The sequence below is a fragment of the Grampus griseus genome (assembly GCF_964374135.1).
Source record: "Grampus griseus genome assembly, chromosome: 8".
NCBI classification, from domain to species: Eukaryota; Metazoa; Chordata; class Mammalia; order Artiodactyla; family Delphinidae; genus Grampus; species Grampus griseus.
This window is the reverse complement of record NC_139002.1, coordinates 110,496,051-110,509,816: the sequence shown is the minus strand read 5'-3', so window position 1 is coordinate 110,509,816 and position 13,766 is coordinate 110,496,051. Positions and strand designations below refer to the sequence as shown.

The following is a 13,766-nucleotide window of genomic DNA, read 5'->3' as shown; positions in this document are numbered from 1 at the left end:
CCCTCCGGAGACTCCAGGGGAGGGTCCTGCCTGCCTCTTCCAGCTTCTGGGGGCTCCAGGCGTCCCTGGGCTTGTGGCCGCATCCCTCCCGTCTCTGCCTCCGTCTTCACATGGTGTCTCCCGTGTGTCTGTGTCTCTCTGCTTGTCTCTTAGAAGGACACTGTCACTGATTTAGGGCCACCCTGATCCAGGATGACCTCATCTTCAGATCCGTAACTAATTATACCTGCAAAGACCCTACTTCCAAATAAGGTTCCATTCTCAGATTCTGGGGGGCATGACGTGGACATAACTTCTGGGGACCCTCCCATTCAACCCACTATAGCACCCAGTTCCCAGATGCCAGCCGACCTTCCTCAGGACAGCATCAGGCTGGTGATGTTCTGTGTTTCCTCACGGAGTTGTCTCTTATTTCTTGTGGTAACAGTGAGGTTGGGTGGGGGCGCTTCTGGCTGACCTCCCGGTCATTCCAGGGACGATGCTGACGTGTCCTTCCCGGGAGGGTGCGAGCATGGCCAAGGCTCCCTGGGAATACTCCACACAGACCGCTCGGTGGTCAGACACCTGCATGGGCTGGACTGGTCCCTGGCACCTTCTACCACATCCATAGCCTGGTGGACTCTGTGCGGGCCTACAACCAGGAGGTGTGGACCGGCAGGATGGGTGGGAGCCCCCCTGCCTGCCATGTGGCCTCCAGCCCACCACAGACCCTCCAGTCCTGCCATGGACACCCCCATCCCATTAGCCCCCAAGAGGCCTTCTGGGAGGGTTGAGAACTTGGCCATGAAGAAGACAGGGCAGGCCCTAACTGCAGCAGGTGGAGGCAAGGACTGGGGGTGCTTGGCTATTTGTCCCCCAAAGACCCAGGATGTGGGCTCTGACTTGATGGGTCCACGTCCACCTGGGCTCACCTGGGGGGTCGTTGCAGGGATAGTGCGTCCTTGGGTGATTTCCAACTCTCCCCACATCCGCCTCTCTCCCTGGGCCCCCCTGGGCCCATTAATAGTCTTTAAATAGTGTCTCTCATCCATGAGGCCTGCGTGGGAGATTTTAATACTGTGTGGGGGTCCAGCGACCAGCGCCCATGTGTCCTGTGTGTCCTGGGAGGGGAGGGAGCCTCGCTCTCACATTCCTGCCCTAGTGCACCTGGGGTCGGGGGCAGCAGACCCAGGCTTTGCTCTGGCAGAAGCTCCCTTTCTGTGAACAGGTCTTCCCCCACTCCCGTTATCCTCCCTGGAGACTCAGGAGGCCACAGCATCGGGGCACCTCCAGCACCAGGACCCCACCCTAGGGAATCTCTCAAGAGCAGGGACCAGGCCTGCAGGCGGAGGGGAGGAGGGAGCCGGCCGCTTCAGTATCCCCGGGACTAGGATGCCTCCTGCACAGGAGGGCCTTGGACTCAGCTTAACTACCACCCGGGGTCTCCCACCCCTCCCCTGGTAGGGGGGCCCTTCAGATTCCAGGGCCCCAAGATCCTCCCCACCGACTTCTGCCCCCAACTGCAAAGTCGGGGACCAAGAGACCCCCTCCCCGGCTTCTTTGTCCTTGGAGGCTCCCAGAATTCCCTGAAGCTGTTATACTCAGGGTTTATTATGGTGAAGGATGCAAGTTAAAATCAGAGAGGACAGGGGGACGAGCAGGGTCCAGCCTCCTCGGCTGTGGCAGCCCAGGGAAGCCCACCTGAGTCCTGAAGTGCAGGGTTTATTGGGGTCTGTCACGTCAATGTGGGGACCGCCATGTGCCTGACCTTGGCCTCCAGCCCCCGGGGGGAATCGGGAAGCCCCACCGTGTATCACGCTGTCAGCACAGACCAGCCTGGAGCGAGGCCCACGGAGCACGGACACTCCCGTCAGACTCAAGGTGACCTCTGGAGCCAGGACAGAGGCCCGGCCTCTCTGTGCGCAGGTGAACCCACACCGCACATGCCCTGGTGCAGTGCCCGTTCCGTGTAGTCAGCATGAGTGCACGCGGGTCAGCCAGTGTCTGTGTGTCTCAGCCTGTAACCACAGACCACGCTGCCCTGCTCTGCTCACAAGAGCGAGGCCAATGGAGGGACAACGGGGGTGGGAACAAAGCCGGGTTATGATCCAGCTGGGTGAGAAAGGGTCCAAGGAGCGAGAACCCGGCTGCCCTTGCCTGGTGAGCCGAGAGCTGACGTCCACCCTGTGGGCAGCCCCTCTCTCCACGTCCCGAGGTAAGGCTGCCTTTCCTGCACCCTGGGGCAGGGTCATGCCTGTGTATACAGCAGGACACACAGCAGTGCACGCAGCAGGCCTGACGCCTGCCCTTGCCATGTACTTGGGGGCTTGCTGAGGGTGGAACATCCCGACAGGACACGGGCCGACCCCGGGGAGGATGTAGGGGTGAAGCGTTTGGGAGCCTCTGGAGGGGATCCTCACCTGTCTGCACAGGTGGACTGAGGACACAGACCAAGGGTGGGCAGGCGGGGAGCCCAGGAAGGGTCCTGGGTCATCCCTGAGGCTGGAGGAGGGGTGTGGAGCTGGGGGTGACGACGGTGGGGACGACGGGCTGATCGCCGGACAGTGTGGAGAGGGACCATCCAAGGCAGCGGGGAAGGTGAAGACTGTGCCGGATGGAAGGACGGAGAGACCAGCAGGCGGCGCTGTAGGGCAGGATCAGGGCTGCTCCCTGCAGGGCGGCGCCCAAGCCCCACAGGGCTGGAAACCACCCAGTGTCCAGCAGGCGGCGCTGTAGGCGCGGGATCAGGGCTGCTCCCTGCAGGGCGGCGCCTAGCCCCGCGCCGCTGGAAGCCACTGGTGTCCAGGCCAGACCCTCGCCAGGAAGAGAAAGGAAACCCTGTCTACACTGCTGAAAACACCAGTGCGGGACGTTTGCCCTCCTCTTCAGCTGGCGGGGAAACAGGCAAATTGAAGTGGAGGTGGGAAATGTGGGTGCTTGGAGCCTGGAGAGGAGGGTTCCTGAGGGGGTGAGGCCACAGGGTGCAGGAGAGGGACAGGGGATGGGCAGGGGGACGGGCAGTGAGTGTCCAGCACTGGAGCACGTGCATCCTCGCTTGGGCCAGCCCCCCTCCCCCAAAGGCTGGGTCTATTAACACAGGGGACCCTGGAAGGGGGTTTGCTGTGTGGCTGGTTCACTGAAGCTGGGTGTCTGTGGGCACATGGGGCAGTCTTAAGCCCCTGTGAAGACATTGTTCTCTCCAGGGAAATGAGGTGGACACTCAATCCCTGATCTGTGGATGGTCTAGTCCTCTGGGTGTCTTGTCTCTTCTTGGGGGTCACTGGGGCTTTATCCTCACTCCGTGGGGTACAGGAGGGGAGGGATGCACACGCCCCGGGCTCACTGTGCCTGGGCTCCTGGGGAGGACCTCTCTGGCCCACATGTTCACAGCCCTCAGTCACCCCTGCTCGACACCCACCCTCCAGAGACTCGGTAAGAGGACCTGCCCTGTGAAACGCGGCGCCTGGGTCGGGGGGCTTGTGGGTCCCTTCTCAGATGGCCACACTCAGGTCTCAGGGTGGGGTGGGGTGGCCTGTGGCCACTCGCCGAGGTCACCACGCCACTGCAGCTCCTTTCTGCGGCCTGAGGTGCCCCATGGATGGCTGGGTGAGGGGGGAAGGTCGCCGTGACGGGGGTGTGTGGATCAGGAGTCCTGGGCCCTGAGTCCCTCCCCGAGGAGGAGTGGGGGTCATGCCCAGAGCGGGGGCAGCCGGTGATGGTCCTGGGTGTCAGCAAGCACAGCGCCACGCCCCGCAGGCCAGGTGTGGGATTCCTGTGGCCCCCGCACAGAACAGCAGACAGGGGGCGGGGTTGGGACAGGGGACACTTCCTCTCAGGCCTGGAGCCCGAGGTCAAGGTGCTGGGGGCCTGCTCCTCCACGGGTTCTGAGGTCAGTCAGTCCCAGGCCACTCCCAGCCCCGTCTCCATCTCTGCCGTCACATCGCCTTCTCCCCTGTGTGTCTGTGTCCAAATTCCCCCCATGAGGACCCCCCGCACACAGGTCAACCTGGGCAGCTCTGTGGTGGCCCATCTGCACACAAAGTCCCAATCTGAGGTCCCAGGGAGTCCATCTTCCCGGGGGAAGATGTGGGCGGCGGGGGGGCCTCCAAGGCCGGAATCCAGGAGCCTCACAGAGGAAGAGGTATCCTGACTCAGGGAGGACAGATGGACAGGCAGAGGCGGGAGGGAGGCCAAGTGGGCGGTCACCCCTGTCCTCTGGGGGATGAGGAGTCTCTAGAGGGCCGGGCTGGAGCTGGCGGGCTGGATGCAGAGGTCAGAGGCAGGCGGCCTGGTCTGGGATGTGTGGGGTCACATAGGGCAACCATAACCCAGTCCCAGCCCTAATGCTAACCCTTCAAACCACCAACACCAAGCCAAATCTAATCAAGTCACACAAATACGTCATAAAAAAGAAAAGTACAGCAGTACACCTCACAAATATAAACGCAAGGATCCTCCACAAAATCAGAGCAACACGAAACCAACAGAACATTAAACGGATGATGCCATAAGCAAGTACCTCCACACCGGAAATGCTAGGGTGGTCAACACATTAAACCTAAGCAGTGGGGCTTCCCTGGTGGCGCAGTGGTTGAGAGTCCGCCTGCCGATGCAGGGGACGCGGGTTCGTGCCCCGGTCTGGGAGGATCCCACGTGCCGCGGAGCGGCTGGGCCCGTGAGCCATGGCCGCTGGGCCTGCGCGTCCGGAGCCTGTGCTCCACAACGGGAGAGGCCACAACAGTGAGAGGCCTGCATACTGCAAAAAAAAAAAAAAAACTAAGCAATGTATTGAACAACTATAAAGATGTGAAGTAAAAACACATGATCGTATCAATTACTGCAGAAAAAGCTATAATCAAAATCCAGCGCTATTTCATGATACAAACACTCAAGAAAGTAGGAATAAAAGGAATTTTGTTCAATATGAAAAAGAGTAGCATACAAAGCCACAGCAAACATCATGCTCCATGTTAAAAACTGCAAGATTTACTCCTGAAATCAGGAACAAGGCCAGGAAGCTGGCCTCCACCACCGATAATAGTGTACTGGAAGTTCTACCCAGAGTTTTGAGGGAAGAAACCAAAGGCATCCGTATGTGAATGGAAAAATTAAAACTGTGCCTATTCACAGAGCATAGGTCACATCATCTTACATATAAAACTACCTATAATCAGCAAAGAAATTATTTGAGCTAATTAAGCAAAGTTATAGAACAAAATATCAATTCATGAAAATCTGTCTTATATGTATACGCTAGCAAAATATAATCTGAAAAAGAATTTATGAAAACAATTCCATTTTTAATAATGTCAACATCAACATTTAGGAGTATATTTAATCAAGGTACAAGACTTGTTTTATGCGTGTAAATTTGTACGTTTGAAATTACTGGAAAGTAAATTACTTTTCAAAATATCATGTATGTCAATAGCACGCCAGAAAAGCAGAGAAAACATCAAACTTCCATATAGAAGCCAAGCTTTACCCAGATCCAGTTCACCCAAAGTCCACATGTCATTTAGAGGCACTGGGGGAAGGTTATATTAGGAGCCACTGTCCTCCGTGTTGTGGACGACCTGGATACGGTAGAAACAGTGGGATTTTGGAATTCCAATTTTCCACTTCATTCCACAAAAAAGCTATTAGAACTAATAAATGAATTCAGTAAAGTTGCAAAATCAATGCACAGAAATCAGTTGCATTTCTAAACACTAATAATGAACCATCAGAAAGAGAAAGAAGGCAACCCTATTTACACCTGCATCAAAAAGAACAAAATACCTGGGAATAAAGTTAACCAAGGATGTGAAAGACCTGCACCCTGAAAACTTTAAGACATTGATGGAGAAATTGAAAAACACACCAATAAATGGAAAGACATCCTGTTCTCAGGGGACGGAAAAATTAATATTGTTAAAATACCCATTCTACCCAAAGCAATGGACACAGTGAATGCAATCCCTCCCAAAATTCCATGGTATTTTCCCCCAAAATAGAGCAACTCCTCCTAGTATCTGTGTGGAAGCACAAAGGACCCCAAATAGCCAAAGCAACCCTGAGAAAAGAGAACAGGCTGGAGGCATCTCCCTCCCTGACTTCACACTATGTTATGAAGCTACAGTCACCAAAACAGCGTGGAATTGGCACAAAAACAGGCACACGGACCAGAGCAACAGAATAGAGAGCCCAGAAATAAACTCACAGGTATGTGGTCAGTTAACTCACAAGAAAGGAGCCAAGAACATGCGCCAGGGAAAGGACAGTCCCCTCAATAAACGGTGCTGGGAAAACCGGACGCCACACGCCAAAGAACAACTCTGCGCTCTGTCTACACCACATACACAAACTGGCTAAAACCCACAATTTTCCACATCAGCTCCTTCCCCTCCTGGGTCCTCTGAAGATGGAGCCCCTCCGCGGTCAGCCACGCACAGGAACCTTCTCCCCACCTTCCCTCACCTCTTCTCCAGCTGCACTGCTTCCTGGCAGGTCCTGAGGGGACCCGGCTCCTGTCAGTGTCGATGTGACCCCACACTATCCCAGAGCTGAAGCCCTGGATGGCCCTGATGAGACCCAGATCCCATCAGCTGTGTACAAACCCAACTCTGAGTGTGGGACACGGGTCAGCAACGTGGGCTACACGCCCCCATGGGCCATCAGGGAAGTGCAGACCATGCACGCTCACAGTTCAGCGAGACCCCACTCCCAGTGGGCAGATCGGCTACACACACTAGCCTTTGGAATTTCAAACTGAAATGCAGTCAAATACCCTGCCGTTGAAAGGATGGAGTTACAATTTACAGCCACTGTTCTCCAGATCCCAAGGAGTACTGAGACCATGCAGGGTTGCAATGAAATGCTATTTTCTTTTATTCATGGGAGCATAGCTGAAGATTTCCCAGTTTTGCAAAATATACCTTAGGGGACTACAAGACGGAACAGAGCTCTGATCACCCATACTTAATTATTCACTGTCAGTTTGTGAAATATCAAGCAAACAGCAAACCAATGCAGAACAGTCTCTCATGGTCGCAGTTCCCTAGGCCCAGAAAAGGAGAGTCCCAATCAATGGCCCGTCAGTCAGAGACGAAACCAAAGGACCAAGCTTGAATCCAAAGGGGAGAAACCCAACCAATGCCCCATCAGACATGGGGCCAAACGACCAAGCCTTGGTCCCAACCAGTGCTCTGCAGTAAGCCGAGCCAAAGCAATAGGGAAGAACACCCTGGTGTCATCACACGTGAGCTCCATTCCCAGAGACGTCTCAACTGCCCAATGCAAGTCCTGATACACACATACACACAGACAACAAATACAACCACACAGACAAGAGATCCGATGAGGCGCGGTCCAAAAATTCCATTCCCACTCCCAGATGGAGGCCTCCAAACAGATTGGCCCGGCTCCTAAAAGACAAACGGGCCCAGAATGGTTCACAACAAGCCCAGGGAGGCTCACTGCTCGCAATGGAATGAACCCAGATGGAACGGGTAGAATTCCCAGGCTGTGCAGGGTGGAGTGAATCAGCCCCAAATGACACGGAGTGTGGACTGGAGAGCTCAGGACATTCCTCATCTCCAGACAGCCTTGGGCCGGGATGGTCAGTGTCTGTCAGGGAGAGTCCCTTCGAGTTCCCTGGAGCAAAATGAGCTCTGGCAGCCGCTGGGGACTCAGGGAAGGGGGTGCCCCGGCTGGGGTCCACCCACCATGGATACAGACTCCTGGCTGGCTCGACAGAATTGTTGTCAAACCCAAGTTCATGTGCCCAACACACAGTGAGGACAAACAAACTGAAACGTCAGAGTTTGGAGCAGAGAAAGGTTTATTGCAAAAGCCAAGCAAGAGAACAGGTGGCTCGTGCTCAAAAAACTGGAACTCCCTGATGGTTTGGGGGGAAGAGTTTTTAAAGGCAAAATTTGGGGTGAGGGCTGCAGTGTGTGATTTTCTTCTGATTGGCTGGTGGTGAGGTAACAGGGTGGTGCTCCAGGATTCTTGTGCTCAGCCAGAATTTACCATCCTCCGCTGGTTGGGGGCCTTAGTTCCTGCAGAAGAACTCAGAGACATATTGTTATGTACATCTCTCGAAGAGGAACCAGGACCCTGCCTTATGCTGCTCTATTATTAGCTGACTGCTCCTCCTTTATTTCTGTATTCCCTCCCCTCCCTAATTAGTAACTGTTTGAATCTGTCCTTTGGAACTCTGGGAATGTCCAGGAGGCTGAAGCCTTTTTCCTACAAACAAGAAACAGGGGACACGGAGAGGCTTTTGTAGCCAGGAGGGCCCCTCCTGCTTGGTTTCAATATTTTTCATCGTAACTTGATGAATAGTTATTGATAAAGATATATGTAATTTGAATACAATGATGATGTAAAAAAAAAGACTTTTTTTTTAGCTTTATTACGAACAAAAATGTTAGCTCTAAACCATATAAGGTCTAGACCATTTTCCGATATGATAGTTACCCAGGGGAGGAGTCCTGCTAAGAGAATTTGACTACCGAATGAACTCTCAGTGTTTCTACAAGAAAAGCAGCCGTGTTCAGTCCTGCCTCATTAACAAGTGAATCAGACAGTCTGACATACTGACTTGTCTGATATCTTCAGTATTTAATAACCTTAGTATTTCTGTCCCAGAACGGAATGTCACATATTTTCATGAGGGCACCTAAGGTCATAGGGCACAAGTAAATGTTCAAGAACTAGAAGAACAGAGCCTTTGCAGGTTGCGGTGATGAGTTCCATAATTTAACAAATGTGATCTTGGTATTTGCACGTCTCTGAAAATTATGAACCAAACACGTTATGAATTGATAGAACCCGGTGGGTTTTTTTTTTTTTTTAAGAACATTTTGACTGTAATTTTCCATCAGAACAAGATCCATGACTAGAACGTTAATGAATGCAGAATCTATTTGTCCCTCCCCGTTAGCCAAATGCAACCTGAAGACAGAAGGCTGGGAGCCTCCTGGGGCTCAGGGTGAGATAAAGCCGAGGGGAGCGTGGTCTGAGGACCACGGGGAAGCCTGCAGCACTAGTGCTAGGGGGTGGCTTTTGTTGTGCTGTGTTCTGCTTCCAGATGGGTGACGTTACAGCAGGAGTAGATGCTGGTGATGTTACCGAGTCCAAGCTCGCTCCGCTCACCGCACGACAAGCCAGTAAATCGGAGACGAGGCGCGGAGGCAAGGAGCACGACATCATTCGGAAAGCCTGCAGACGGAGAAGATGGCGGACTCGGTGCCCCCAACCATCTTATGAGGGATCTGGGTGCCACTTTCTTTTATAGGATCAGAGAGGGAGGGGCGGTGAGGAAGTAAAGTCAAAAGGACTATCAGTCTTGCAAAACGGGTGAGGGGATGTGTTACTTTCTTCTTTCTTGCGGCCATTCACAGGTAGGCAGGGTCAGATTGTCTCCCTGTGAGCTGAACAGAGGCACTTTAACATTCAGGCAGAGGGTTCCCTGAGGCAGGCCATTATGTATGATTATAGTAACAAAAGCAACGAAAAGCAAAGGTTAACGTCAAAGAAACAGATCCAACATGGAAACAGAATTGGCTCTTCCCTGTTACACTGAGAATGATGCAGTAGAGATAAAAACATGATACTGCAGAAAGAGATGACAAAGCCTTCATGTGGGGAGAAGTAACAGAGGAGGGTTGCCATTGGTATGCGTGAAGACAGGTCCTCTCTTGCAACAGGAAGAAACACAAACCTGGAAATGAAGGCAGGTTGATAGATTTGGTGATAAGACTATGTGTAGTTTTTTTCTGACCTATTCAGTTTCTGAGGCCCAGAGGGTAAGACAGGAGGGGCAGTGTGACAATAGCCATCTCAAAGTATGAGAGGACACCCATCCTGGGAATCTAGAAGTCGTGGGCAGCACTAAGACCCCACCCAAGGCGAGGTCTTGACATGAGGTCAGCACACCCTGCTGAGTGGGCAAGTGGAGAGGAAGAGGTGGAGTTATCCAGTGTCGGGGGAGAGGGTGGGACAGGAAGGGGGTTTGACCGTGAGCGAGGGAATGTTCTTAACCACGGTGCGGTAGATCCAGGCCAGGTGGACTGGATGTGGGTAGGACTGTGACGGTTGGCCAGAGCAGTTCCTGAGTAACTGCTGCGCACCAGAGGCAGCGAGCTGAGGGAAAGGACGTGGCCAGAGGCAGGGGCACCTGAAAAAGAAATTGAGCAGGGAGTGCAGTTATTGGTATTGCAAAGACCAGGGGATAACCTTGACAGTGACTGACTGAAGCGGGTGGAGGGCAACACCACAGGAGGGGAGGAGGCCAGGGGAACGAAGGTCAAGGTGTGGGGTGGGCTAGGTATGTGCATAGCAGAGTCACCAAGAATGGTACCTGGAGGAGTGAGCAGAGCAAGACAGAACTGAGGCTCAAATCCTCAGCAACCATGAGAGATTGTTGGGGATTCCGTAACTGACGGCGCCTGTGAAGGGCTGCAGGAGCAACATTCAATAGCATGTGATTCCAGGGGCCCGGCGTTTGGGGAAAAAGAAAAAGCGCAATCCAAACGTAGTAAAGGGGGGCACCCAGCCCACCTCCAGGTGGGGCAGCCGTTTTGTTGCGGGAGGGGGCGGCAGATCACTCTCAGAGACTGAGACTGTCTTTGCCAATAGTTTATTCAACACAGGTTCATGGCGAGAGTTACAATAACTGCTCAAGCCAGTAGCATACAGGATAATGTCTCTTTACAATAAGGCAATAAAGACATAACATAATCCAAACAAGCGACAGGTTAATTACACTGTTGTCCCACACAAGGGGAGATGACAGGAATAAAGTCCACATTTAGTCGAGGTGTACCTTTTCTGTGAGATTCTCGAGAGAGTCGGCTTAACCAGCCAGGAGCCGGCATCCAGTGCCCTGTTGCTAGGGAGTGACCCTGACACAGCTCACTTCATTCTTAAATCAAAACAACTTTTCTTCCAAAAAAAACTGTTTTTGGTCTTGGTCATAAAACAACTGGTGGATTAAAACAACTTCACTCAAGTCATAAAAAAGTGCATTTGAAATCGTATCAAACCAACACACAGCACTCTGGAGACTGGGAGAAAAGTGCAGAGGAAGGGGAATAAATGCTGGGCGGGCGGTCTCCACTGGGGCCGGAGGGATTCAGAAGGGCAGATATCCAGGCCCTGCCCCCGGAACCCTGCTTCCATGGGTCTGGACTATGTCACAGCCCAGGGACAGCGCCTTTACACATCTCTCCAGGTGGCCCAGCAAGCAGCCAGAGGACCACTAAGTTAAAGAAGATGATGTGGGTCCATCAAAGCATAATCAGAGCAAGGCCTGTCCCACTGACCAGAACCCCCTGGGCCTTTGGGGACGGGGAGGGGCTCAAATTTGCCGAAAGCAGTCTCACTCATGAAGCCACAGTGCTTTGTTACAGACGACCTCATTACGCGCTCTCTCTCCTACATTCTTGGAGTTGTGAGCAGAAGTAGGTTATATCGCCCGTGGATTTCCTCTCACGTTAGCAAAGGGGACTACAGACTACTTGTTATAAACAGACACTCAGTGGATGAGAGGCTCTGAGTACTCAGAGGACACAGGACAAGGGTCTGTGGTCTGTGACAGACTCAGGGACAGCTGGGGGCAAGTGAGGGGCAGGGTGACAAGCAGAGGCAGGGTAACCAATCCGGACAAGGTTGATCTGGAGGTGTCAGTACTGAATGAGGAGCCCCTGGGGGCCAGGTAGGGCCTGAAACCCTGGATCCTCACAGGGGCCCTGTGGAGAGTGGGCCTGTCCTGCAGGATGCCATTGGCCACCAGGTGGCAGCATGGGACAGGAGAAGAGGGCCCACGGCGTGAAGGCCAGACTGCAGCACTGCTCTAGGGGCCGTCTAGTCATGGGCCCAGGTGTTGCAGCCCCCTTTCTCCATCATAGCACTGGACTGTCTCCCCCAGATCCTAGACTTCCCCAGGCTGGATGACCACAGAAGGAAGCTGAGTCAGACTGCAGCCCCTCCTCACTTCCTGCAAGTGACTGTAATCCCACCAGGTCCCAGAGACGGCCCAGCTCCTCGCCCCTCAGTCACTCTCAGGCCCACCCTCCATCCCCTGGAGGCTGCTGCCCACTTCGGGCCTCCTGTGGCCCTGGGCCCATCTCCTACCGCCCAGATCTGCAGACCCCAGGAAGTCCCCCACCCCTGCCCCAGTGGAGACCTCCAGGCTGTCTCAGGTATCAGAGCCCAGCGCTGGCCCACAAAGCATGCTGAGTGGAGGGGGGATTCCTACCCCAAAAGAAAGGCCTGGGCCTAGCCCAAGAGCCTGCCACTCTCAGCCGCAAGCCAAGCGAGGCCAGAGGCCCTCAGCATCCCCAGCCACACCACCCTTCCTTGCTGACCAGGCTCCCGTCGCCCCCTTACCTCTGTGCACTCACCCCAAACGTTTGCCAAGCACCCCTCACACAGCACCCCAGGCCCCTTGCTGCTCGGCAACCACTGCTGGGCAGGGGGAGAGGACACACCCTCGGCTGCCCCACCGCTGCTCGCACTGGCTGCGTCCTGACGGGCAGGTCGGACCCGCCCCCGGGACAGGTGCCTGTGAGGCGTAAAGCAGGCCCAGGCGGCTCCTGAGGAGCCTGCGCGTCCGCCATGAAGGGGGGCGGCGCCCTCCTTGCTCGGTACCCGTGCTGAGTCTGTGCGCTGACAGGTGCTTCCAGCACATTCGGGGGGCTGGTGTCGGGGGAAATGGGCGGGAACGTGGGAAGCTAGAAATCCAGGCACTGGGCCCCGCAGTGATTGGTGCCCACCTTCCCAGGCACCCCAACCCACCTCCATCACAGAACACAGATGTGGACAATGACCCTGTTGCCCTTGGCGACCCCAGTCCCCAGGCAACCCTACCCCAACCCCAGCCCAGCTCAACCTCTCTCCCAGCCCCTGTGTCACCACCAAGCCCAATGTCACCAACCCAGCCCAGCCCAGGCTGACCCTGACCCCGATCCAAGCTCCAGGTCAGCCAACCTCACACGGAGGGGAAATTCCACTGAGTCAGAGGCTTGGCTTTCCTTCCTCAGTGACGCTAGGGAACCCAGAGCGGAAAGAGGCCGCTGAGGTTAGGGTGACGGGAGGGGTCTGCGGGCAGGTGGAGCTGAGGGATGTTTTGGAGGAAGATCTGGGGCAGGTGAGGGGGACATTGATGGGGAAGGTCTGGAGACCGCTGAGGTTAGAGGTGGGAGGTCTGGGGGTGGAGCTGGAAGGAGTCCTGACCTGGCCTCATCTCATCCCAACACAGGACTGGCCACGGGGGAGGACAACAACGAGTTTTTCATCGACTTCCTGCAAATGCTGCTGGTGGGATCTGCAGAGGAGCTCTGTGAGAGGCCCCTGGGCAAGTACGACGTCAGTACAGATGCCAAGGCAGCGGTAACGAAGCTCAAGTCCTGCACAGATGGCCTGCAGCCCATGCACAAGGCGGAGCTGGTCAAGCTGCTGGTACCGTGGCCAGGGGGGCACCCCACTCCCTAAAGGCCTGCAGCCCTAGCAGGACCCACAGTCCTACTCCTCAGGCCCTCCACCAAATGCCATAGCCCCTCATCACCCACCCAGTGCAGCAACCCTGTACCCCAGCACCCCACAGACAGCCTGACCTGCCTCAGCCAGCAGGGGTGGACATCCCAGACCTCATTGCCTGCAGAGCAGCCCTCAGCCTCCCCCTACATGCACATACATGCATACGCACACGCTCACACCTGACACACACACAAATGCAAACACACATGAGCACACCCCGCTTCCCCAGCTGCTGGAAGGGGACCGGCTGCCATGTCCAG

The 13,766-nt window shown here is 54.8% G+C and overlaps 1 protein-coding gene across 1 annotated transcript; it reads left to right on the top strand.

Moving 5' to 3' along the window:
* Positions 1–2,082: 2,082 nt before the first annotated feature.
* On the top strand, positions 2,083–13,461 carry SCGB1C1 (secretoglobin family 1C member 1; the record flags this gene model as incomplete). Its single annotated transcript, XM_082660156.1, has 3 exons — positions 2,083–2,194; positions 12,828–12,947; positions 13,229–13,461. 3 exons carry the CDS (start codon positions 2,083–2,085, stop codon positions 13,459–13,461), a joined length of 465 nt encoding a protein of 154 aa, XP_082516282.1.
* Positions 13,462–13,766: the final 305 nt, after the last annotated feature.